The sequence below is a fragment of the Gallus gallus genome, chromosome 3, assembly GCF_016699485.2.
Source record: "Gallus gallus isolate bGalGal1 chromosome 3, bGalGal1.mat.broiler.GRCg7b, whole genome shotgun sequence".
Taxonomy (NCBI): domain Eukaryota; kingdom Metazoa; phylum Chordata; class Aves; order Galliformes; family Phasianidae; genus Gallus; species Gallus gallus.
In genome coordinates this window covers 110,366,896-110,394,118 of record NC_052534.1, presented here as the reverse complement: position 1 = coordinate 110,394,118, position 27,223 = coordinate 110,366,896, and the positions used below count along the sequence as shown (strand labels likewise).

The 27,223-nt window shown below is 45.7% G+C and overlaps 1 protein-coding gene across 8 annotated transcripts in view; it reads left to right on the top strand.

Annotated features, from left to right (window-relative positions):
• EVA1A (eva-1 homolog A, regulator of programmed cell death) overlaps positions 1 to 24,370 on the top strand; it is a 194,737-nt gene extending 170,367 nt beyond the window's left edge. For 4 of the 8 annotated variants that reach the window (XM_015285155.4, XM_046939292.1, XM_046939294.1 and 1 more), the window contains 3 exons: positions 11,505 to 11,669; positions 15,565 to 15,735; positions 22,930 to 24,370. In XM_015285155.4, the coding sequence (XP_015140641.2) occupies positions 11,505 to 11,669; positions 15,565 to 15,735; positions 22,930 to 23,294 (701 nt within the window). In that variant the 3' untranslated portion in view covers positions 23,295 to 24,370. Of the gene's footprint in view, positions 1 to 11,504; positions 11,670 to 15,561; positions 15,736 to 22,929 lie in introns of all 8 variants that reach the window. The other 4 variants (XM_040698621.2, XM_004935937.5, XM_040698624.2 and 1 more) reach the window with 2 other exon arrangements.
• Positions 24,371 to 27,223: the final 2,853 nt, after the last annotated feature.

Here is a 27,223-nt window from a genome sequence, read left to right as displayed (position 1 = left end):
CTTTTGAAACCCCATGTTTGCTTTAAAAAATCATTACTAAGTACTAGAAAGCTGCCACAAGCAGCACTGCACATTCCCACAGCTTTTTGGTGCTCGCGGATTACTCTTGGTGGAAGTGACTGCAGGGCAGGTTGTATAAGAGCGTGGGGTAAGTGCTCAGTAACATCACTAAGCTAAAACAAAACCCTGGCATTGTTTTCCATGGTGTGTGTCTGCTTTTATGGGTTGGCAAGAAAGTGACTGTAATTTACTGTTCAGAAAGCTGGCAGTTACTTGCAGTAGCACTTGTAACTCTTGAGCACGCTGTCCTTACTGCTCCCTCAGGATATGCATGGATGCAAGAGGATGCATGCTATGTGTTTTCCTACCAGAAAAAAAACCTAATGCAAAAAACATAGAAAGAACTTTTCACAGTCTAAAAACCGGATAACTTAAGGCCAGTGCTGTGCATTAGGGAGTTCTACTACTTAAATGTACTTGTTTAAGAAAAATGGGAGGTTTAATGCTCTCATAATTTAAAAACATCTATAGTGTTTATCCTCAAAATTTCCACTGGGATTAGGAAATCTCATCCCCAAAAGGAGATATCCTGCAAGTTGTGACTGTACAAATTAGAGGATTTGCATTAAAAAACACTTCTGCCGCTTTGCTCTCAGATCCTTGGGTTTTGAATTTGTTTGTGTAGTCTGGCTTCTCATATAAGCCACATCTGTGCAACAGAGGCTGCATCAAGCATAGTATCTTCAACTCGACTGCATTTAGGTTCAGTAAATATTAATTTGCATTCATCTATATATAACTGAAGGGCATTTAGCGCTGTAGACTCCTTATATCACTTATTTCACTTTTAATTCTTATTCCAGTTCTCTTGATAAGCTTCCCTTCTGCAAGGTTCCCAGCTTGGGCATCTTGTGAGATCCTGGGAATTGCCCCATGTGACAAATTAACCTTTATTGACAGAGCTTACCAGCTGCTCTCTGGACATTTCTCAGGCCTTGTTATTAAGGCATCATTATCTTTTTGTAAAAATCTTGTCTAGTTCTCTGCTGTTTGATTACTGGCAGGAAAAGCTGATGAACTCATAAAGGACTAAGCATGTATTGCCAGATAAGTAGCACTTAGATAAATAGACGTTTTTTAGAGGGCATAGCCTGACTGAATCATAGAATGGCTTGGGTTGGAAGGGACCTCAAGGATCATGAAGCTCCAACCTCTCCCCCACAGGCAGGGCCACCAACCACCACATTTCATAGCAGCCTAGGCTGCCCAGGGCCCCATCCAACCTGGCCTTGAACACCTCCAGGGATGGACGGGGCATCCACAGCCTCTCTGGGCAGCTGTTCCAGCACCTCACCACTCTCCTAGTAAAGAACTTCCCCCTGGCACCCAACCTAAACTTTCCCTCCTTCAACTTCAAACCATTCCCCCTTGCCCTATCACCCTTGTAATAAGTTGATTCCCCTCCTGTTTATAATCTCCTTTTAAATGCTTACTGCTATAATTACAAACATTTTTAATTAGATGAGAACAAATGGAAAACATTTCCTGCCTGTGCCTGCTAACTGCACTCCAACAAACTAAGTGGGAATGTCTGGGGAAATGCTGTTGATTGTTCTTTTTTTTGTTTTGTTTTCCTGATTAGTTGTTTTCTAGATCACTTCTCTGATGCCTTACAGGTCACCAGTGGTCTGTGGACTCCAGTATGGGTGATACTGCTTCAGAGATAGTCAAAGAATATCCCCCAAATGTCCATTTTGCTCAGTAATCTCAGAGGAGGAATTATATTCCTACCTACTGGAATTTAATGGGTTGAGTTGTACCAGGCGAGTGGTTGGATCAGATGCTGAAGCGTGAGGCTTCTTACCCCCTGTTCAAGTATTTGTAGCTGTGGATGTCTTTACTGGTAACTTCCTGTCCTTCAGGGATTCCTGTCCTAATTTCCTGCCATCCCTGGTGGAGGTTGACATGGATTCTGTGAAGCTCTGTCCTTCACTCCATCACACTCTTCTTGCTTCATATTGGATATCCTTGTATCTTTGGTGCCTGATAACTTGCAAACACGTTGCATATGTGTTGGCTTCCTCAGCACAAAGACTCCCCGCCATCACTGGCAAACAGTTCTTCACACGAGCAACGCCCTGGTTCTGAATCAGCCACACTTGAGTACACAGTGCTTGCTGTCCTGTCAGCATTCCCCTGGGAGCCACATATTGTGTCACATATTTTCCTGAAAAATAGATAAGCTGTGCAGAAGACTTTCTGCCAAGGTCCACAGCCTAAATAAGTCAAAAACAAAAGTCATTTACAATTGGAAAGCCTTTCTTGCAGTGTGAAATTGTTGATTAAAATTAAAATGATAACTAGTCACGAGTGGGGTTCCACAGGGCTTCATTTTAGAGCCTGTTCAGAAGTGGAGTGGATATATGTAGAGCATTGCACAAAACTTCAGTCCATAATAAAATTCTCCTCGAAGAGACCAACAGTTCTCTGTAGCACCTAAGAGATCCATATGTGAGTGGGCTGGTTTGCAAAGTGTCAGTGAACGTGTGTGAAAGATGATGTCCAGACAGGGAACGGAGGGGGCCAGAGGAATGCTGCCATTTGTGGAATTGAGGCTATGTAATTGAATGGGCAGATTCTGATCGTGCTCAGAATTTCAATGGGGGAAGGTTGCTTTATTTGTCAGAGTTACCTCCGTATGTGAGTTCTGAGTCTGGCTTCTGTTCCTGCAGTGCTGATTGCAGCTACCCATGCTTCTAACAGTAACTGCTGGAGGTGACAGTAAGAGTTTGATCCATACCCACCTCAATTCCCTACAATGTACTGCAGCTGCTCGGGCATATAAAGTTGTTGTCGTGGTCTCCTATGGGACTGGTGGAGATCAGATACAGCCGGGCTATCAGAGAGGTCCTACAGCTGACAGAATATCCCATGGGGAGTGTAGACAAGTATAGTGAAATTTGGCCAAGGTTCAGCATGAGTCTCATCCTCCTGAAGATGTGTTACCAGTGAAAGTGTAGAACTCTATTGACTTCATCTCCAAGCAGAGAACTCCCAGATGAACGTAACTCCTCATGTCTGTGGATATCTTTTACAAGGCTTTCTTCCTTTTGATCCATTTTTCTCTCCAAATAGAGCTTGTAGGGAGCAGACTGGTGCATGTGATGCTTTCCACTGTGCCCTTTGAAGACAAAAAGCCACATCAAGCAGGAGATTTGTGAGTTGCTGGAAATAGATGCTTCAGATTCTGTTGTTACACTTAGGATGATGAAAGAACAACTAACTTTCATGACTGTGAAAGCAGGAGGAAAACTGCCCGTGGATAGATCAAGCACATCGTTGGCTAGAAATTGAGGTTTGTGTAGCTTCAAATCATGATTTGGAAAGTTCAGGATAGAAGAAAATATCTGAGCAAAAGATGTGAAGCAGTTTGCAAGATTTTAACTCAGATATACACAGGGGAATAAATCCTCAGGTAACATTATGATTCATTAACTATACCTAATTAGGCTCCTAAATTTAAGTAGACAGAATCTCCCCTGGGGGATTTCAAGGCACCCACCTTTTACTGTTGTGGCTCTGCAGGGAGCTTAGGAATTTAGGTTGTTTAAGGATGACTTCTTCAGGGCACATGTGTGCCGAGTGCCCAAGTGAGGTGAACTAGCTCTTTTAATGAGGTTACTGCATTTCTGGAATTAGGAGAAAGCTGGGGAAGGAATCCTGCGGTCCACTGCAAGAGGGAAAGGAGAGGCCAGGAGGGAGCAGTGCCTGTTTGCCTGATGGAGAGTCTCAGTCAGAGGTGCCCCATGGTGTACCTTCATCTCCTACAGCCTTTTGTGTCACAGACCCACGCACCTCCAGGAGTCCACTGGGAGCAACAATGAGGCTGAGTGAATTTTTGTTGGGTGGTCTTTGTTTCTGGACCAGAAATGTTTGACTTCTAAAGTTACTTCTGATTACAGCTGTGTGTGAAAAGGATGAGCATCTCTTCTGTGGAAAGAAAACAAGATACTCATTTCTACTTATATCCTTATTGCATAACCTTTCCGCTGCTTCAGTAGTTGCAGCAAAGGGAGAAATGTCTGATCTGCCTCAGTAGTCTTGGCAGAGCGCTCTGAAAGTTGGTCTGAGTTGTGCCAGGCATCCCAGCTTGTACCATTTCCAGCCCAAAACTCACCAGCAGAATAGCTGAATTTCTGCTTTGGGCAGTGTCTGCAGGGAGGGGAAGGGGAGGAGGGCCCTCGTGCAGGCTTTGAGCGTAGGTGGCTTTGCTTATGGCAGGGCTGCTTTCCCAGAGAATCTCACTTGATTTCCATGTGGTGCCTGGAAGTGGACTTACTGTAATTGGCATGAGTCATTTCCTCTTTATCAGTGGTTTGGAACCACCACACTCAGAGAACATGCCTGCAGTAGGCTGGAGTAGTTCTCCTGGATCTTACATTTAGTTTCAGGATTACAGACCATACCAGCACTCTCTGGAAAAAGAGCTCCCCTTTTAAAATGGATGAAGGAGACGGGAAGGTCTACAGCACGTGTGTTTGTTAAGACTCTGCTCCTTTTTACTTGTTTGAGAGTGAGGATTTGAAGGGCAACGTGTTGGTCAAATTCCAGCTTTCAGGCTTAGGTTCAGTTGCACAAGATTCCTTCACACCTCCTGCCATCTCCTGGGACACTTTACACTTTCTGTGTAAACTATACCATACCTAAAATGTGATATAGATTGTCCTGAGGTACAGTATGCCTTTTCAGCTGCGGCACGGAGCTGATGACCTCAGGCTTTTATATGGGAGTGCCCAGTCCAATGTGGCCACTCATGGTGACACATAAAAACTGTAGGATCTGATGGTCTCTTACCAAATGGTTACAGCTGTACTTGGCCAAAAAGCAGCAGCTCCCCTGTCAGATGAATGGGGAATGGCTGACCATGGGGCAGGATGTGAAGGCAGGCTAAGGATATCTGGTGTGACAGAGGAGACCGTGAGAAGAGGAAAACTCCTGACCTCTCCCTGCTGGCCACCCCTTTTTAATGGGCTGCATTGTCCCCCTCTACTCAGCTCTTGTGAGGCCCCATCTGCAGTACTGCGTCCAGGTGTGGGGCCCCCAGCACAGGAAGGATGTGGAGCTGTTGGAGTGGGTCCAGAGGAGGGCCACTAAGATGGCCAGAGGGCTGGAGCAACTCTCTTATGAGGAAAGGTTGAGGGAACTGGGCTTGTTTAGCTTGGAGAAGAGAAGGCTCTAGGGGGACCTTGTGGCCTTCCAGTACTTGAAGGGAGCGTATAAACAGGAGGGGGAACAGCTGTTTATGAGGGGGGATAGTGATAGGACAAGGGGGAATGGTTTTAAACTGAGACAGGGGAGGTTTAGGTTGGATATGAGGAGGCAGTTTTTCCCCCAGAGGGTGATGACGCACTGAACAGGTTGCCCAGGGAGGCTGTGAATGCCCCATCCCTGCAGGCATTCAAGGCCAGGCTGGATGTGGCTCTGGGCAGCCTGGTCTGCTGGTTGGCGACCCTGCACATAGCAGGGGGTTGGAACGAGATGAACATTGTGGTCCTTTTCAACCCAGGCCATTCTATGAGTCTATAATTCTATGATTCTGTGATTGTATGACTATGTCTAAGACATTTGGTAAGGAACCAGAGAGGTAGGTTGTGCCTCTGTTTAACTTTGGTGTTCAAATTCATTTCTTCACTCCCATGTTTCTAACTACATAATGGTATTGCTGTTGTCACCAGATTTGGAGTGTTCTTACATATGTGATTTTTCCTTTTTGTTCTATTTGGTGCTGTGATGCAGTCACAATCCAGTATTTTAATGGATACCATTGACTGATTGTATAATGAATTTATGTTGTACAGCATGTTAAAGTCTTCCAGTTCTGCAATCTTAGGGAGCTATGTACCTTACATATATGCTAAGAAATTGCTTTCTTTTAATAGTTCACAAACATGAATGATTCCACGTCTGCATGCCATACATTTTCAAGTCTCAAAGAACAGTGTTTCAGAGCTGCCACCTTTAAAAAAATGCAGTAGTTTATATTGGGTGTTTACACACAGTAGGGTGTTTTTATTATTTTTAATTAAAAACATGTTGAGCATTAACAGTTCCTGGCCCCAACCTGCTGAGATGAAAGGCTTGGTTGTAATTTTCATCAGTCATGCTTTATTCAAACTGCATACTGTTTCAGTCGTTCACGGCAGGATTTGCTGAAGGTCCTGCAAATCTGCTTTAGTTCTACTGAACTTATGGGCTGCAAATGCATAAGTGAATATATAGTGGAGGACTAGAGACTGACAAAACCCATCTGTATGTTTTTAAGAATGAGCTTTCGTGAGCCTCTCCTCCTCTGATATGTGTGTACAGTGATGATGGAGGTTAGACAGTAACTGAGTGCTGGGAGTGGACGTCTTTAACCATGTTTAGGACTGTGGAAGCATCAGGAAATACGAAAGGATGGGATTAGCAGAGAGAGGGTGGTTTGAATGTGAGGCTGAACTACACGGAGACCAAATTTTCCTTTCTTTGGCAGCGATTCCCTTTGTGAGATTGGGTAAATCACTTTGATATTTGAATACTTATGCTCAAAACTCAGTCCCAGAGCCAGTTTCCCCTCTGTAAAATTTGGGGGTTATAGCAGTCAAACGTTTTGTTTAGTGGAATAATACACGCACTTAAATTGAAACACTCAACAGCATTTTGGAATAGAGGTCCCGAGAAAGGGTCATAATCATCTGCAAAACAATCTCATGTGGCAAGTAGCTGAACCTGCAGAACTGGAGTATTTAAAACTAGACAGATAACATAGCAAACAAGATGCAGCAAACGATCTCGATTAACAAAGAGGCGAGGTGTTGGCTGGCCTTTTCCATCTCTTAGCAAATTAATTTGGAATTTGGAATTGTAGGTGCAGTAACTTTGAGTCACCCATCTGTCTTCTGGCCACACAAGGGAATGCTTGTGTGAAAATCCCAGCAGAAAGAGTCTCTACCCCCTACCAAAAAGGATGCTGTTAGCAGCACATGCCTTTCACACTGTCCTATCAAGGCTGATAGGCCTGCCCTGCCACAGAGAGCACACTGTGGCTTTGATTTTCATTTGCCTCTTTTTATGCAAGGGGAAGGTGGCACACAGCAATGGTGTGGATGTGTTGTGGGGTTAGTACCATTAGTTCATTGCACATGAATAATACAGGGAAATGCAGTAAATTGTTGGTAGCTGATTCAGAGAGATGAGCCGTCTTCCAGTGAAAGAAGTGCGAGCAAGGAGCTGGCTCTGCTTTTAGAGCTCTGGCTCTGCTTTTAGAGCAGAGAGATTACATGAAGATTTTAAACCCCTGTCAGTTGCTCGGGCCACATTACCTGAGAATTGAATCATTTGATTGAATGCCCACATCTCAGTGCTGACTGCTGCCCTCTGAGAGAGGTCCTCCGAGGACTGCCTCTCTTTCGACTCATCCCAACTCAGTTCCCATCTACTTCTTAAGGTGCAGGGCTCCTGGCTATCAGGCCTGTTAGCATTTTGATTGATGACTCTATTTCTTTCCCTTTTGTCTACATATATCGCTTGTTCTGCTGACCAAATTGTGTTAAGTTCTCTGCTGGATTGCATGCAGCAGGCCAGGTGCCAGCCCTTCCCTGCCAGGATTTCTGTGCTTAATGCTGAGAGGAGACTAAAATCCTAGGTGCCTTTTTTCTGGTGGGTTTAATCATAAATAACATTTTTTGACACCTTGCTTCAGTTCATGCCGTGCTTTGTGTCAGATGTGCTGCTCTATGGAGGATTTAAGGAAGGTACTTTGCAGGAACCAGATGTGTAATCTTTCTTGTGGAGTTGGCGGCTGCACAGAAGCTAGCTGGAAATTGTGAGGTGTTTTGCACTTGAAAAAGCCTTTCCATTTTACTTTCTAAATCAATCTATCTGAGCTGTATATGGGTTTAGCATTGTATAAACTAGAATAAGAACAGACTTGGTATGCGCCATTGCACTATTTACTCTTTGCAAAGATAGGTCTGTCCAGGTGAAATGTCCTCAAGGTGTTTACGGAGTCCACAAAGAAAAGCGGTTATTAGAAATGAAAAGCTGTAGGTCCTTCCTGCTTTTCACTAAATTGCTTCCAGATTTTTAAAGGAATTTAGTTGCTGAAATCCTGGTTAGGATTTTTAAAAGTACCAAAGCTAATCACGAATGTTAAATGTAAATGTAAATGTTAAATCTCTTTACACGGCCACTTTTATCTTTTAGGCACCAAAAGCCTATTTGGCATTAGTCTTCTTATACCTGACCTTCTTAGCCATCGCAGGGGAATAACAGCATCCTAAGGTGCCTTAATGATAAACAGTCTTTGTGAATACTTCCCTCTGATTATTGCTCCTCCTCCATTCTTCCCTGGGATGCTGTTGACCAGCTGCTGTGGTTTAGTGATGCTTTGTTTGACCATGACTCCTCTCCTGGTACCACAGATAGCATTCATAATGGCATCAGCACAGGTGCCAAGGTGGGAGGGAAGGCTCTTTTCTCTAGATGTGCTTAGGAAAAGACCTTTTTTGTCCATTTCTCTGAATGCTGAAGAGTAGTATCACCTGTTCAAAGATACAGCTCCACCCAGCCTATGTTCTGCCCCAGAATTGACCATGAAGACTGGGAGGTGAAAGGAGATCTTTATGAAGAAGAGCTAATCCAAAATATGAAAGAGTAGCCCAAATCTACTGAAACTGTGTTTCTGTGTTCCTTTTGCTTCGTGCTCTTCATCAGACACGTATCAGCAGGCTTTCTGGGATGCAGTTTGGATGAAAATTGTTTAAGGCCATATTGATCTGTTCTCCAGATGCCTTTCAGGCCCTCAGCCTGAGAAGCAGCAGTATCTGAAGGATGCTAAGCCTTGTGCAGTTGACACACCAGAGGGATGGGATGCCATCCAGAGGGATCTAGACAGACTTGAGCAGTGGGCCCAGATGAACCTCAGGAGGTTCAGCAAATCCATGTGCAAAGTCTGCACCTGAGTCAAGGCAACATGCACTACCAATACAAGCTGGGGGATGAAAGGATTGAGTGCAGCCCTGCTGAAAAAACACCTGAGGGTGCTGGATGTGAGCCAGCAAGGTGCCCTTGCAGCCCAGAAAGCTAACTGTATCCTAGGCTGCATCCAAAGAAGTGTGGCCAGCAGGGTGAGGGAGGGGATCTGCCCTTCTACTGAATGCTGGTGAGGCATCACCTGGAGTCCTGCATCCAGATGTGGAGTCCTCAGTGCAGGAGAGACATGGAGCTGTTGGAGTGCATCCAGAGAAGGGCCACAAAAATGATCCATGGAATGGAACACCTCTCCTATGAGGACAGGCTGAGAGAGCTGGGGGCTGTGCAGAAGGAGAAGAGAAGGCTGCGAGGTGAGCTGAGAGCGGCCTGTCAGTATCTAAAGGGGAGCTACAGGAAAGAAGGGGACAGACTCTTTAGCAGGGTCTGTGGTGACAGAACAAGGGGAAATGGTTTCAAGCTTAAAGAGGGGAGATTATGGTTGGATATAAGGAAGAAGTGAGGGTGGTGAGGCACTGGAACAGTTTGTTTAGTTCCTAACAGAGGATATGGATCTTTTGCTGCCTTCCCATCAGAGGACAGTTGCCAATTCAGATTTCACTACAGATTGCTGTGCCAGGTTTTTGCTATTCAGAAGCTGTAGGTTTTCAAGTCTGTTTCCTGACCTACCATGACTCTTCTAATAATGTGAGAACTTCAGCACTGATATCTTGGCAGCCTGATACAGGAGGTCAGTTTGCAAATATAGTTACAATTCTCTTTGCCTCAGCAAAGACAGCAAGTAAAACACAATGTAAACAAGGCAGTTGGATTGCTTCCCCCACCAGGGATATTTGTACTTACGCAGGCAGATTTACTGGGTGTGATTAAATCTCACGCTCCAGCTTGGCAGCTGATTAGCTGCAAGGGGCAGTCAGGAATTTCCTTTCTCTTCCAGGGCTGCACATTTTCCAAATCTTCCTTCAAGCTTGTGCCAAGTATCTCAAAGTGCTTTGGTTTTTTAATTACTCTTCATCACGCCTCTGTGAAGAGTAGAGAGATAGCAGTCTGCAATGGAGCAGTGGGGAAACTGAGGCATGGGAGGTGGCAGCCAGCTTGGGGCAGTAGAAGCTGTGACCATCAGGCTTGAAGGAGGGAGGGCTGAACATTGCAGCAGTCCTCTCCTGGGATTCTGTGGGTCTAACAATCTTGTGTCAGTTCTCGGCAGTCTGTATCTTTAACACAGTCAAGTTCTGGCTGTCTGCAGGAGCAGAGTGGTGCTTTGATGTATGTATTAGGGTACAGCCACCAGAGGGGAAAACACATTTCTCCTCTGTAAATTTCAGTTTCTTTACTTGGTCCTTCAGCACACTGTTCCTCTAATTTCTGAACTGAACAGTGTATAAAGGCATTGTTTGTTGTTTTTTTTTTTTTTTTGTCTTTGTACAGAAAGGCACTTTGCTCTGAAATAGCCTGAGGTGTTGGCCGTGGCTGAGACACAGAACTGGTTCAGCTCCATAAATGATATGCTGCTGTGTCCCTGCAGGGCAAATCAGGGAATTTACTGTGTGGATTCACCTTCAGTGGGTGTACACTAAAGGAGCTGCACTGGCTTTGATTACTTTGCTTAGAGATACAGCCAAAGAGAGCTGGCCTTGCAACATCAAGGAAGGGAAGGTAGCTTTCTTACTAAGGCATACATTGGTCCAAAGGGACCAGTGGTGCACAGATACAGCTCTGGCAGGCATGTTAACCTTTCTCACCTGTCTATTACTTACACTGAGGATGAAACAAGGTACTAGCCAAGCCCTCACCCTCTTTCTCAGGATGGTAGGAACAGAGAAAGAGTCTTTTTCAGCATGGCTGAAGCTTGAAGTCCAATGAGGGGGGTATTTTAGACCTCATAGGGTGGAGAGGGTTTCTTTTAGGTAGGACTTCTTATTTTGTGGTGGATAATTTAAGCTTTATGGGTTTGTTTTGTTTTGTTTTAGTGAACAGCATCCTCCAGAGGTGGGTTTTGGGTATCCAGAAATATCTCATGTGCAGCCTCAAGCCAGCAACATAATGGCTGGAGGGAGACAGGGATTCAAGCACAATGGACAGTCCCCTTTGCTAGGCTTCCTATCGAGCCTACCACCATGATAGGACCAGCTGTCCAGCTGGAGATCTCTGAAGCTCAGGGCTGGAACCAAAGACCAACTTACCAGTCATTTCTTTGCCTTAGATGGGTGTATGAATCTGACCCTCAGTCTAGTCTCAAAGCTTAATTATAAGTAAACAATATCTTGAGTGCTTTGTAGTTTCCAGCCTTCTCTCCTTGCATGTTTCTGTGCTGGCATTTGAAGTGCATTCATCATAGTGGTACATGAGTGCCTGTTTGTTCTGCACGTGATGTGATTAGGTATCAGCTGAACCCACAGCAAAATGTGATAGTTCTCATTCTGATCAGCTGAAATAATTCTGACAGTTGTGCTCTTCTTACTCTTCTCTTTCAGTTCCCAGGAAGCTTCTGCATGAAACCCAGCCAAGGCCAATCAATTACCAAGGATTTCAGAAGCCACATTTTCCACTGCGACCAAGGGTGTTTGATCCCAATGTTATAGGAGACGGCGTGTTCCTTTCTGATGTCTCTCCTCCCAGTGTAGGACGTGTGCTCCCAGGTAACTATGACTATTATAATACTGGCTCAGACCTTACTGTGGTGTAGTAACTCTTCCCTTCCCCTTATGGAAACTCATACCTTATCCAGGTTTCTGCTTTGTACCCATCCATGCCATGCTCAGAACAAGCGGTTTGGAGGCATTAAAGCTGGCTGACTAAAGGGAACTGTTAAACTCACGCTGAACTGCTTGAAATAGCAGTCATGGCCACGCATGTCAAAACTCGTCACAGAAGTACTTTGAAGACCCATCTAATACAGTCCCAAATCAAAAGCAGGGCAGACACAGCAGGAGATTGCTTTGCTGGGGACAGGGAAGTTCTCAGCTGAGCTTTGAAATGTGATGCCATTTTCATAAAAATGCAACGTGGAGAGAGATGAATGAAGTCAGATCTTTGCTGTTGAGGGGTAGGTGAATAGAAGGAAGGGATTGATTATGAGTAAAGGAAGATGGCAAGTGAGCACTTACTGGGTTAGGCAATGCTTTTGCATTACGTTTCCCAACACACCGGGGGTGGTGATGACACGACTGCTGGAATTTCCTACCCTGTGCTCCCTGAAATGCAGCGTGGGGGCGGCTGTGCACAGAGCTGCCTGTGTCTGTCTGTGCTGTAGGCAAAGTTAACTCACAGCCTGGATAACCAACCTGCAGGCAGTTACGTGTCAGCAATATCACACTGGTCAGTTTGGAGACCTTACTGGAAAAAAAATGGCAAGAAAACGAAGTTTGGATCAGCCTGAACTAAAATCTGTGATCTTGGTGGTTCTTTTAAACAAGAAGAAAAACGCAGAGCTTATTTTCATTCCTGGGAACATTTCACTTCTACAAATGACACCTTTTTATTCAGCTTTCATATCATTTATTCATTCATTTAAAAAAAAAATGCAGTGCTTTTCAAACGAAGATGTCAGTTTAAAATTAACAGCTGAAATATGGCTTCAGAAATCTCAAAAGGAAATATTTGGACATTTCTGTAATCTCCCTTCCTGTTTTATTTCTTTTATTAAAACTATTTGTTAAAGTCAGCCCAGTATCTTGAATAATTTCTCCTCTGTTACCGGGCAGATTTACTGCTAGCTGAAATACCTTTGCTCAAATTTGGTGTAAAGTTGCAAGGAAAACAGCCTGAGTGAGTCAGAACAACTAAGAAAAAGTGGATGTGGTGAAGGGGCACCATCAGCAGGTGGGCTGATAGGGCAAATGAGGGCTTTGGAACTAGTGAGAAGAAAGGGGTTGTACTGAAATGTGATCCTGGACTAAAAGGCAGACAAGGGAACTGCACAGCAAACCAACGCATGACCCTTATGATGTCTCGTTGTTTTTCCCTCCTGCACAACCCCGGCCATTTTCTGTCTTTCCTGTCTGTACTTGTTACAATCCTGTAATGACAAAACTAGTCGTGTATTTTTGTGGTGCTCTTTGCTGGAGTACAGTGATGTACAGCAGATGAATATTCATTGAAAAACTTGTTTGATTGCATCTGTTCTTCGGACAAGTCAGAAGAAAAAAGTACAACTCTTTTTACATCTCACCTAGGAGGAGTACTCTCCCCTAAAAGGCACCATTCTGCACAGCTTGTTTTCCAAGGGATGGCCAAATCCCCACAGAAGTTCTTTCATCTGAGCCTTTCCTGACTGGTGTAGCACGTGCAAACAGGGAAGTGCCCATGGTGAGGATGGTTTAAATCTCATCCCCTGTGAGATCCTGTGAATGCGTTGGCAGTGAGGTGTGTTGTCACTAACTCAGAGCTGGACAAGTGAGAGAGCGTGATACAGAGGTCCCAGGTTCATATTATAGAAACCTCCTACAGACGTAACAGGAACCTGCAGCACCTATCTCAGTGGTCCTCTTTAGGATGAGAAATGTGTTTATGAGATTATGTACCCGCAGTGCTCTTCGTTAGTTGTAAAGAGATCTTAGATTAACTAGTTTAGAACCAGCCCTCTATGTGCACACATCCAGGATTCTGTTGCTTCCACATGAACACGTGTCATTTGTAGTGGCAGAAGCTATTCTAAAAGAGTGGGAATTTTCCCCACATCCCTTCTCATACCCGCCGTCTGTGTGGATGTCCTGCTGACCCTGAGATGGCTTAGATGTCCATGTGAACAAATACATCCAGCTTTTAAGTTCCTGCTATGTGGGGAGAGCTGAGTCACTCATTCAGATCTGTCAGCTAACAGTGGGATTCATCTGCCCTGGTTTAGATACGCAGTGCTACGTGAGATACTTTGAAGTACCCAGGGCGTCTTTGTGAGGGCAGTGGTTCAGTTTGAAGGAATAAGAAATGTGCTCTGCTTCCAATGGATTTCTTTGTGGGAGCGGTGGTGTGGTAAGGAAAAACTCAACCACTTGTACAGACAGGGATTTACTGGGCAAGGAGATATTAGTATTTCTGGTGCCTACATTTGAGTTAAAATATTTGCCAAAGATTTGCTGTTAATTTCCTGCTGGCTGTGCCTTTGCCCCTCTGTGCCTCTGTATATCTAGCTGCAGCAATCTCTGTTCTCCCAAAGGAAGGGCTTCCAGGGACGTTTTTCTCTTTTGCATCTGCCACCCAGAAACCCATGTTTGAAAACCTTCCTCTGAGGCAGTCATTTACACCTTGGTAGTTGTGTTGCTTGTCAGGTGTGATTTTCTCAAGGCCATGCAGCCTTTCAGTGGCAGATACAACTGCACCCACGTTCCTCAGGGCTGATCCCTTACAGCAACACCTGGACATCTATCTCCGCTGCTTCTTCTCTGAGGCACATTAGGGCTTGGCGTTGCTGCACGCACGTTCATTCACTCAGCTCCTCTCCATCCAGTATTACCTGTTCGCTTTGACAGCCCTCCTTCTGTTACTGCTGCTGTGGGCTGTGCCACTTCCCAGCACGCACAGTGGGAGGTTGAATGCCTTGTCTTGTTTTGCTGGGTTAGCAGGGAATGGACAGAGCCTGGGTGAGCACAGATCATCTCTGGTTGTGCTCTTTGTTTGCATGGCACTGGTGGTATTGCAGGAGGTGGACCTGACAGTTTCCTGAATTTAATATTTGCAGATAAGTGGAAGCCAGGTACAAGTCTGTGATTTTACAGTGTGCTGCTTGGAGCCGGACACCCAGGAAAAGGAGCCTGAAAGGCTGTAACAGCTATCATTAAGCAATCGCATGGATGATGGAGCTGGATCCTGTTCACTGGTTTTCATATGTTTAAAACAATTGGTGTTTTGTGACCAGTGAGAGTGTCTGCCAGCAGATCAAGGTGCAAGAAGTACTCGGCAGTGAGCTGATAAGGTCTGAAAGGGTCTCTTTGAGCCTCCTGGAATTATGTGCCTCCTCAGCTCTGGTCTTCTACAAATAAAATCAAATCATTAACTCATGCTTGCTCACCTCTCCAAAGGGGAAATGATGTCTGGGTGAAACACAATGCAAGTGAGCTTCTGAAGGCAGTCATAAACTCAGATTCGCCCTTCTCTGCAAAGGCTGGGGAGAAGCATTGTCTGTTTGCCAGGTGTGAATGGATCACTGCAGCACGACACCAACAGAGGGTTGCCAATTCTGCCTGTGTTTTCCATGTCCGTGTGCTGACTTATAACAAGCTTAGCTGATAAAGGCTCCATTGATTTACATAAGATGAAAGAAACCTGGTTCTATATTTGCTGTAACATAGATGGGTGTGTCTGAGCGGTGACATGAAAGAGCAGGAGACACTGGAGGGAAGATGCTGTTTGGATGCAGAAAGGGCATGGGCTCAGCTGAAGTTAACTGCAAAGGTTTTGTTGCCCCTAAAAAGGGAGCGAATGTGGGTGGCTTGGTGCTGAGCAGCTCCAGATTTCTGAACACAGATGAGGATTGGTAGGGCAGGACAGGGCTGGTGCACGTGCCCGGTTCCTCACTCCCTTTCTGTTTCAAAGCAGAGAAGAAGAAAGGGAGGTCGGCCACCTTCTACCCTCTAGACAACACCCCTTTCCTGCTTCCTGTGGATGAGACACAGCCGCCAGTGTTCACCAGCAGCATGGAGCCCGTGGGCGTCAGCACAGAGATGGCATTGCTCAGCAACATCCTAGCAGCGTACGCCTTCATCACAGGTAGGTCTGGTGGCTGCTGCCTCTCTGCACTCCCACGGGCTCTTTGTAGACTCTCCACTGAACCTTCATCTCAGTCACTTACGGCTAAATTGTTCCTTTGAACTGCTGGTACTTTTCATTTGTCTCAGCAAATTCTGCCTTGAAAGCCCTGACCAGGGCAGCTCTGGCAGACAACACGCAACAGGGTTTATTGTGCTCTGCTTTCCCCTGGATTTGCTCTCATCTGAAGTTAAATACAGTGTGATCTTAAATGTGGTCTTATTTCTAATGCTGTGTTTTTCCTGAAGATCAAAGCCTGGCGCATAAGGAAGGCAAGCTTGTTGTCCCGTAATTTGGAAAATAAGAGATCATTACCCTGCTTAAGAGAATTTGGCTTATCTTCAGTAGGAATGTGAAGATGAAGTAGCTTGAGAGTCTGCTTAATTATATATTTAAATGTAGTTTAGAGAAAAATTTCCTTGGATCACAGTTTATCCTTCACCCACATGTATCTTTCAAGTAGCAGAGGAATAGTCTTCCTTTTAAGATTTGCATTAAAAGTTACTCTTGAAATAGAGACTGTGCTCTGTTCAGTGCTTGGGCTCAATATGATTGAGAGTGAAAAGTCCAGTAGAGGCAGACGGCGTAGTGCAAATATTTTCAATCTTGTGGTGCCTTGTCAAAATTAGGAACTGACTACAGAGCTGAAGGATCCATCCCTCAGAAAGGTAGCACTAGCTCAACATATTTTAGGACAATCTATGCTGCTTTCTGCAGGATGAGGGCCCTGTTTTTTTACTCGCCTTCTGTGACACAACATGCCATTTACAGTCAGTTTTTCTTATGAGACTGCAGAATGTTCTCCATTTTAATGAAGTGTTTGTATGCACCTTGTTGGTAATACCAATGTACTGCTCTTTTACTACATGCTGTGAATAATTCTGTGTGCTATAGCCAATCTGCTCACACCACTCTGATGCAGTTAAGCTGGGATCTGTATAAGTAAAACTGCATTCATGAGCAATAGTTATTTCACGTCTTTGTGGCATTCAGCCTTACTGATTCAATAAATAGTAATGCCTTCTTGGTGCCCTGCTCTTGCTGAGATACCACCATGCTGCTACAGACAAGTATTTGGATTTGAAGTAACTAACGTGGGCTTTTCATTTTGGAATCACTAAGTAGCTTAATAACAGGTTTTCTGCCCATTAAGTGAAGGATCCTTCTAAAAAGACTACGAATATTGCCTGCAAAGTTCTGCTTTTCTACACATTGAATGGTGTCATTGAGGTGGGCTCTTGGTGACACTTTAAAGAAGCTGGCAGCCTAAATGCAAGTGGTGACATTCTTCACAAATGGTGACTGAGTGGGATGTATTTTTGTTGCTTGGACTTTCTAAGGGAAGATTAGGAAAAGCAAACATTAAATGTATTTTCTGTCTATCACACTCCTCCCCTCACTTACCTACATCTATTTTTGATGTGGAAAAAATGCCTGTATTCTCGATGCTACTAGAAAATAAAATGCTGTTAACATTATTTTCCCCATTTGCACAGTAACGGGTAGCAGAAGGTTTTAGGATTTATGGTAGGGGGCAGCAGTATTAGGATTTAGGACTGTTGACTATGCCCCATGGACTTTGCTTCCATTTACCACAGCACAACTCCTTGACCTTGCAGTCATTTTATGGGGCACAAGGCCTTGATTCATCCCCTTGCCAAGGTGTCAGTCTTGGCAAGAGCCTCTTACTCCAGAACTAATAGTAAATCACAGGATCACAGAATTGCAGGGATTGGAAGAGACCTCAAGGCATCATCGAGTCCAATCACCTTGCTAAGGTAGGTTCCCTACAATAGGTCACACAGGCAGTTGACCAAGTGGGTCTTGAGTATCTCCATAGAAGGAAACTCCACAACCTCTCTGAGCAACCTATTCCAGTGCTCCCTCACCCCTACTGTAAAGAAGTTCTTCCACATGTTTGTATGAAACTTCCTATGTTCAAGTTTTAGGCCGTTGCTCCTTGTCCAATTGCTGTGCACCGCTGAGAAGAGCCTGGCCTCATCCATTTGTCACACCTCCCTTTAGACATTTATAAATGTGTATCAGATCCCCTCTCAGTCTTCTTTTCCCCAGGCTGAACAGCCCAAGGTTACTCACCCTTTTCTGATAGGGGTAATGCTCCAGGCCCTTCATCATCTTTGTGGCCTTCTGCTGGACTCCTTCTAGGAGATCCCTGTCTTTTTTTAACTCGGGAGCCCAGAGCTGGACACAGTAGTCTAAATGTGGTCTCACCAGGGCAGTGTAGAGGGGGAGGATCTCCCTCGCCCTGCTGGCTGTGCTGTTTTTAATGCACCCCAAGATCCCATTGGCCTTCTTGGCCACCAGGGCACACTGCTGGCTCATGGCCAACCTGTTGTCCACCAGAACACCTAGGTCCCTCTCTGCAGAGCTCCTCTCCAGCAGGTCATCCCTGAACCCATACTGATAGATGCAGTTACTCCTCCCCAGGTGCAAGACTCTACACTTGGTCTTGTTAAACCTCATTTGGTTCTGTCCAACTCTCTAGTCTGTCCAGAGGGTGGTGTACTCTGTTCCCCTTTGCTACTTTTCCTGCCTCCTGGCAGTGGAATGTTTCTTAGCCTGAGGAGAACTCTGAAATCCATGTCCACACTGGTGTTTGCTGCTTCTGCACAAAATGACAGGGTTGGTTGGGAAGCTGCAGGTGAAGAGCTGCAGGCTCTGTTATTTGCACAGTTGGCACGCACAGAGTCTTACAGCACATAGAGAGGACGAGTACCAATATTAGCAAAAGCCTCTGGGCTCATTTCTACAATCTTTTTGGTTGCAGTTGCCATGTCAGTGTTGGGAATGTTCCTGTTGACAACCAAGGGGTGAAAAATCACAGCACAGCAGGAAGCAAAGGCTCTCCGCAGGAGAGTTGGTTTTCACTGTCAAATCTGTTTGCAGCTATCACTGTGTTCAGGAGTATCACAGCCAGTGAAGTGTTACCCAGCTTCCAGAGCCTCGAAAACATTTCTTCAGAAACAGAGGGAAAGAGCCAGCAGGGCCTGTGATAAGTGGATTTATCAGCTGATCAGACAAATGAGTCTTATGCAGAGTTTGGTCCTGCGAAAGGCTGAGGGATGCCCTTGATTTGCCATTTAATTAATTTTTGTTACAGAGTCAGGATTATAATTAGATGCAATCCCTGTGTGTGAATCTCAGTTCTGCTATTTGTCATGGACCTGATCCAAAACCTGTCTGAGTAGCTGGGAAGACCTCACTCCTCTCAGTGACAGCTGGACCTGCCTCTGCGGTCACAACCTTCCAGCAGGACCAGAACTGTCCCTTCTGTTTACATAAATATTACATGTCTAAATTGTACCAGAGCGCTTCCAGTGCCTTCCTTTGGATGGAGAACTTACTCTAGTTTTGTATTCAGGCTAAAGTAGTTAGAGGGAAACCTCCACAAATCCCTGTTTTATTCTTCCATAAGCCCTAAACCATTGCTGCCAAGTTATTAACAAGGAGCTTCCAAAAAACAACCCGGGGGGGGATCATTCCAACTTTTAGACTGCTTGGCCTCAGCTCTCTTAATAAGGGGCTCCTGGAGAGCTCCCTCTGTTTGGCCAGGGGATTTCGGCGGCTGGTGGGACTGGCTGTAAATTCCCAAGAAGATATTACTCCTACTGGATGTGTGACTGTGCTTAATGCTGCGCCTTTCACTGGGAGCTCTGAAATATCCCTCCCCACTGAGGTTTCTGGATGTATGAAGCCATCTCAGGAAGCCAGCAGCGTTAATGCTTAGATTGCTTTGTATTTATTGAAACGATGTATTATAATGGCAGTAACAACCTTGGCCTGTGGCATTTCCTGGGGAATTAATGGCAGTCTGGGCTGATGCTCCCAGCAGATTGTTAGCCCTCAGGAAACAGGCTCCATAATTGCTGCTGGTTTGGTTGGAAAAACAAACTAAAATGTGTTTCTAATTTCTGGGCAGTTGGAGTGGATAGAAAATGGTGGGTTTTGTGCAGAGAGTTGACAAAGAGCGTATATCTTTTGTATGCAGTGATTAAATTCAGGCTTGAATCAGTGATGTTTTTATCAATGCGTTTAGTCCAGAAAGAGGAATGCCACAGAGAGGGAAGGCAACCCCATCTAAAGAGATTGACAGCAGCTGGGTCCTGCCAGAAGTGTAGGAGAAAAACACAGCCTTGAGCTGTCATCCGCAGCAGTGGAAGAGAGAGCTCCACTGGTCAAAATCCTTGTGCTAAAGGGGTGGTGGGGCACACATACACATGAACTCGTATCAAAATATTGTTAACTCCTGATATCCATACACTTCTAAAGAGTTTTTGAAATCCTTTGAGATGCGTTACTGTGGGCATGATGAATGTGAGCCTCCCTCAAGTTTTGGAAGGTTCTGAGCATCCATTTCTGAAGAGGATGCCCCTTTTTGTTCTTTGCAAGGAGGACGTGCAGAGGAGGAGGCTAACTGATCAACCCCCCAAATTGAGGGTGTTGCTGACTTGACTCCTTCAATTGAGAAAAAAACAGAGCCCCTGGTTTTCAGCTTAAGTTGCTCTTCCTGCTGTGGAACGAGAGATGTTGCTGCACAAGTGGATTGTACGCATGATAAATGCCAAGGCTGCAGCTGAATGGAGGGTTACAACTCATGAGGAAGTCCAGACAGTGTCTCAGATGTTGACAGAGTAGCTGGAGGAGCTCATAAATGCCAGCGAAGCCCGAAGATTCAATTACAGCCTTCACACTGCTTGGAGGGCTATACACAAAAGGATGAGCAGGGGATGAAAAATGGTTGCTTAAGTAGCAATGGAGGTGCTGCTTGCACATGAGCAGGATACAGTAGTGTGGAAAAAGGAATAGGGAGGAGAAATGAAAAGCAGGACCTGGACAAAAATGGGAGAAGAGAAACCACATGTGTCTGTCTCAGGCTCAAACCCGTGTTTTTTTATGAGTTGCTTTAAAAAGAGTGAACAGTGGAACTAATGCAACCAAATCAAGCCCATGTGTGTGCAGGAATGTGGTGCTCAGGAAGGTGCTGGGCATCGTGTCAGCCAAAGCCAGAGCAGGGGCAGACTGCACTCACTGCCTTCCAGGACAAACGGATCAGTCTGCGTGTCTTTGGAGTTCTCCTTGTGCCTACTTGCAAGGGAGGCTTTGCAATTACTGTCCTCAGTTATGTTGCAGATGGAGGTAAAAAGGGATGATGACACTTTTCCTGGGGTTGTCATGTCTCTGGAATTAAGACCACTTCACTGTAGCAGATGGACAAAGGCTTTCCTATTGCATAAGCTGGGCTGCAGTTTTTGTTCAAGTTCTGCCCCTTGAGTTCAGGATTCCATTAACTTCACTGGGGCCAGGATTTCATTCAGTCAGATTGCTGCAGAGCAGTCAGCACATTCTCCATGTTTGTTCTCATACCTTTTTTCTCTTACCTTCTGCTTTTTTGTTGACTCACTCTTGTCAAAGCACCTTAGCTTAAAGTCTCTAGCTTTGTCCTCCCTTGCTGCTCCAACTACTGCTGCATTTTTTTCCTCTTCTGCACTGCTAAATGCATCTTTTTCAGTTCTTTACTCCCTCTTCTTTTGCAGTCTGTCTTCAGGCTCTTTTTTTCCTCAAGTCTTCCCCATTAACCACTCTAGCAAGTCTCATGTTTTATTAGCCATATTTCAGACTGTTGTGACATCTTCCTCTTCCATGGCTTGTCATTTACTTTTGAGATCCATTTGGTAGGAGAGAAGCGCAGAACACAAAAGCTTCTTGTTCATGTAACTGTTCCAAGAGCATCTTGGGGCACTGAACCACGCATTGCCTTGAACCATGCACAGGTCGGTGTCTGGGTTCTGGACACAGAATCAGAGAATGATTTATGTTGTGTGGGGCCTCTAGACATCGGCTCATCCAACTCCCCACTCCTGCTGTTTTCCAGTTCTTCTGTAAACTTTCATCTGAAGGAAATCACTTAGAGAGTGATCTAAAAGCATAGTGTTGGGGGCTGAAAGTAGAGCTGAGTCTTGTAGTTTTTCCAGGGACCAAATCATAGTTTTTCAGCTGGTGGGATCTGGTACAGCTTCATCACTGAATTCAGGGGATTAGGGCTCATCTGAGGAGTTGACTCCATCCTTGAACTCAGGACTTCCAACAGGCACAGCAGAACAGAGCTGGCTGTGACACTTCTTGGTTTCACTGGGACAGGTTGTGCACTGAACAGGTTGCCCAAGGAAGCTGTGGATGCCCTATCCCTGGAGGCATTCAAGGCCAGGCTGGATGTGGCTCTGGGCAGCCTGGTCTGCTGGTTGGCGACCCTGCACATAGCAGGGGGTTGGAACTCAATGAGCATTGTGGTCCTTTTCAACCCAGGCCATTCTGTGATTCTATGATTGGTTTATCTTCACCCACTCAGGGTGAAATATGCTGAGGTGATTTAGCCCAGGGCAAGTGCAATAACAACATTTATCACAATTACACCTCTTAGCAGTCTCACGAACCAAAAAGCACCACCCTGTAGTAAACAAACAAGATAACCTAGTTGAAAAGGCATTGTGGATCCTTTGGAGTCTTGTTGTATCGCCCCAAAATGCAGCTCTGCAGGACTCATCGTGTCAGGGCACAAACCCCAGCCATGCTTCTGTAGTGCAGGTATTCTTTTTGGTGGTCTGGGCAGAAAGCCAGCACACTTGCCTTGGATAAGCAGAAGAAACTTATGAATAAATAATATGCATTTTTCCATGCTGCAAGGCTTGCCATTTCAGCTGAGCTACAGCACAGAGAGAATGTAAAGCTTTATAATATACTCTATTCTTTGTGCAGTGATAATGGCTATGACAGAAAGATGCACTTAGTTGCTTCTGGTTGCGCTGCTCTCAGGTCCCAACGCCATTCATGTAGCGACTGGAATTAGCATTTAATTCATTTGTCAATTCAGTCTCAATTCAATTTATCCTTCCACATAACTCCAAGGCACAACTGCAGCTATCCCTCATTCTGTGTGTGGGTCCCTGCCTTGGCAGCAGATCCACCGTGTAAAATCCCCTCCCTGGCTTCCCTGGGGAGAGGAGGAGAAGGAGGGCTTGGATGCAAACGGAACAATTAGAAACTCTGCCGCTGTTGCTGTTGTTTGCACAGAGGAACGAGTCGTGCGCTCTGTTCGTTCAGAGTTGTTCTCAAGCGCTGCTTCCTTTCCCCTTTCAGAAAACCCTGAGCGGGCCGCTCTGTATTTTGTCTCCGGAGTGTGCATTGGACTCGTCCTGACCCTGCTGGCCCTAGTGCTGAGGGTGTCCTGCCGCACGGACTGCAAACGCTCCTCCACGAAAAAACCTCCCCGCGAGAGCGACAGCGACAGCAGCGACAGCGATGCGGATTCGGACACCACGTCGGACGTGTCGGCCCGCCGGCACCGCAGGTTCGAGAGGACTTTGAACACGAACGTCTTCACTTCGGCAGAGGAGCTGGAGAGGGCGCAGCGGCTGGAGGAGCGGGAGCGCATCATCCGCGAGATCTGGATGAACGGCCAGCCCGACATCCCCGGCACCAGGAGCCTCAACCGCTACTACTGAGCGCCGGGAGCACAGCCGTCCCGCTGCGCCGTGCGGCTCCTCCACCCGTGCCTGCAGAAGGGGGGGTGCTGAGGATTGCCGTGGGTGTCTCCTCTTTTCCTTCCAGGAGAGCTGCCCGATGGACAGCAATAAAGCTTTCGCTGTCTCCTTTTCCCTGACGTACGACTATCGCCCTCTTCACAGACACCTTCTGGTCACATCAGAGGTGGCTGCCATCTTCATTTCTGGTGGCTGGCACAGAGCTGACCGTTGGAGTCCTCCTGTGTGGGGCACAGAGTGTGGCACGCCGTGGTACGAGCACTGCCCGCCTGGCTGGGGGGAGAAATCATCCAGGTTTTGGTCTTCATTTAGGACTGTTGGGCTTCCCTTTCCTGTGGACTTTGGGAGAACCATGAACAAAGCTACAGCTCTGGAAAGATGACTGTGGGGACAGGGGGTGCATCCTGATTCATTGTCTTGTGACTTCAGAAGTCATGAGATGGACCCAATTAAAACCCAATGGCAAATATGAGTTGTGAAGAACTGGGGGGGGGGGGGGAGGGGGAGTGTTCTTCCATCATGAGATCTGTTCGGTGCTTGGATGTTTGCCACAGTGTATTCAGTTATTTATGGCTGTCTTTTCATATTCCTTTTCAATGGTAACATTGTTTTTATAACCAACACCTCAGGGATAAAATCCTTTATTTTTTTTGAGTCTGCTCTCCCCGCTGGCCCCTGTCAAACACAACCCAGCTCACCTCCAGCAGTGAAATTATGGTAATAGAAGAGATGTGTCAGTGATTGGTGAGATGTTAACAACCTCAGAGAGGTTGAAAAGGCTTTTCTTTTTGTTTGTTTTGTTTTAAATATATATATATATATATTTGAAGATGCTGCACAGGAATGTGCCTTATTCTTTTTTTGTTGTTAAACTGAGGTTTTCCTATGGATAGCAATGCACAATGTTTTATATATTTTATTAAAAAAATGAAAAAGGAAAAGGTCTATGTTTACTAGAAGAAAAATGAGACAAAAGAAGCCGCATATAACAACAGGATGGGTAATAAATGCTAAATAAATTCTAGTTTGCTTCAGTACATTTGAATTTGCATCCTCACTTTTGATGCTTTTATTGCTCAAGGAAAACAGTTTGGAAGAGTAACACCCCTCTGCAGACAATCCAGGCTGACATCCTTTGCATGCAGGAACCTGGAGGCACTTTTATTTGGCCTCAGCCCATCAGCCTGCTTCTGCAGTGCACACAAACAGGAGCAGCTGAGCAATGCATTGCTTCCCAGCAGCCATCCCAAAGCCTACCTGCACTAAGGGAAAGAGTACCAGTGATTTCATGATGCTTCCAGCCTGTACACCAGTCCCAAATCATACCCGAGCCAGAAGCAAATGTTAATGAAGCAAAATAATAGATGAGGGAAAAAAAAAAAAAAAAAAAAGGTGAAAGTGCTCTTCCAGTTGTCCTGTGGAGTTTCCAGTGGGTTCCTGACACGTTGGATGAGTAACAAGACTTGGTGTTTTCCAGGTCTGCACAGGACTGCTTCAGCTCACATGGCTTTGGGATGCGCTCCTCAGCCAGGCATACTTGTATCTTAAGTTTGCAGAATAGGGCTCTGAACCCCCAGAGCTTTTCCATAGCCCTCTGGGGAGATGCAGGTGGGTGGACCTGTCCACAGGATTACTAAGGACTGGAGAGCGGGGCTGGCCTCGGTGCAGTGATTCCTGTTCCTGAGCCTGTGCAGTTTCATATGGAGTGATTCACTATTGACATGGGATGTAATTTTACAGCTGATATTTAGAAATAAAGCAGGAGGCAAGTCCTGAACCCCGGGTGAGTCACCAGGTGCTGCGATTTAGCTGGAATTTCCAATGTGTTGAGCTGTGCTAAGAGGAGCAAAATGACGGGGAGAGGTCAGGGAGATCAGTTCTGTTGGCTGTGTCTTTTCTGCTGTAACAAAACACATTCCTTCAACTTTGGTGATTGAGGAATGGCAAAGGTTTGGATTTGGAGTGCTGCCTCCTGGGAGAGAGATTGCAAAACTGGATTTAAAAATGATATAAACGAATGGCTTTATGTATACAACTTTTCCAAATGAATTCTTTTGTCCAGAGGAAATAGCCGGGGCAGTAAGCCTGAGTCTATTTCAGACATAACCTAGGGAGTCAAATGTAAATCATGAGTAAGCCCGTGGTACAAACTGCTGAGGAACGTACCCTGGGCACTGCGAGCACTACCGACGATCTTCCAGCTGAAGCTTGCAAGGCAAAGCAGCAGGCTGTGCACACTGCTTTCAGCTCAGCCTTCCGTGGGTATCAGCGTGTAAGAGCGGGCTCACCACCTTCACAGTGCATGCAGTACTGCTGTGTGCTTCCAGCTCCTTTGGTCTCAGGGTCATGCATTTCCAATAAGGCTTTGATTCAAGAAAAAGAAAAATACAATCCTTTGAGCTGCTCTAAATAAAATACTTTAAGTCATTCTGTAACTATTTTTGGATTTGATCCAAAACTATTGAATAGTTTTGGGGAAAAAACACAATCAAGCTTATCAGGGCAGGAGTTGGTGGCTTGCATTTAACTCTATAAACCTCTGGAGCAAAACCACACTGCTGGAGCACAGAGAAGCTGGATTCACTGCAGAGTGGGATCAAATCTGTATTCCTCATCCCACAAGAGTCTGAAAAGGTGAGCTGTGCCAGTCAGACCCCCACTGTGCTCTGCTGCTCTCTCTGCATTGCCCTTTGGCTTCTCAGGGCCATTTTCAGCTCCTGCTATCAATTGCTCCACCGACCTCTCCTGCAGACCTGTGCTCACTGTTCCCTGGCAATCTCACTAATATGGTGTCTATTGCCTTTCCCATGTCCAGGCTGCTGCTCACATCCTCCAGACATTCCAGCCAGTTAATAAGGCATGTGTTCCCTTCCAGATTGCATGGCACCACCACTTAACCCCTTGCCTACCGCTGTTGCCAGTGCCCCAGGGGCTGCACAAATAAAGCAGATTGGCTCAGCTGCTGTGCTGCCAGGATGTATAGCATACACTTGTGGTGCTCTGGAGAACATGAATTTCCCCTCGTGCTGCATGGACTCTCCCAAGTTTCTGGAGGCATCGCATGCAATTAATCATCTTAGGCTGGCCCAGAAATCCCTCTGCTCGGTCCTTACTGAGGTCTCAATTGTAGTGAAGTTTTAATACGGTGATCTGAGATTCTGGTGTCCTTCGATACCAGAAAAAAAAAAAGAGTATTTCTCAAAACATTGTTTGCCTTTCCTTGTCCACTCATTAAAATCAGTACAGCTTGCTCTGGATCGACGTGGTGCTGTAGCAGAACTTAAGCAAGTCAGTTGCTTTTTGGATTTCAGATTGCCCATCACTGTCTGGACCCGTGCCAGCAGTGGCAATGCCATTGCCACCATTTGGGATGCTGCATAAAGTATCCCTGGGTCTCGGGCACAGTGTTGCTGTGAGATATGTGTTGGAAGAAACAGGACCACCTGAAAGCCATTCTGAGATGTGTGTGCCATGGATGCCTACTGGCTCCATTGTGGTCCTCTTCAGAAGAAAACTGAAGGATAGAAAGGAAAGCAGGCATGGTTTTATGCTTCTGGATGCTAGAAGTTTGCAGCTGGCCCACAGCTTCCCTTGAAAAATGTCTGCTGGCTGAGGGGAGATACAGATTCCACAATCCTGTGCCTGGAAATGTGGCCAGCACCACAGCAGAGGCAGATCTGATAGATATCATCACTGATTCTCTTTTCCCTCTGCACATGAGTGGGCATCTCAGAAATGGTCCCAGATGGAGAGAATCCTGGACTAATGTGCTTCACACTGAACCTCCAACAGAGTCCTTGTCAGATAGGTGATGGGGGACATGAATCTGCTGCCAGGCTTATCTTCACCAGTTCAGATGCTGTAGCTTCCTCAAGCACCTGGAGAACACA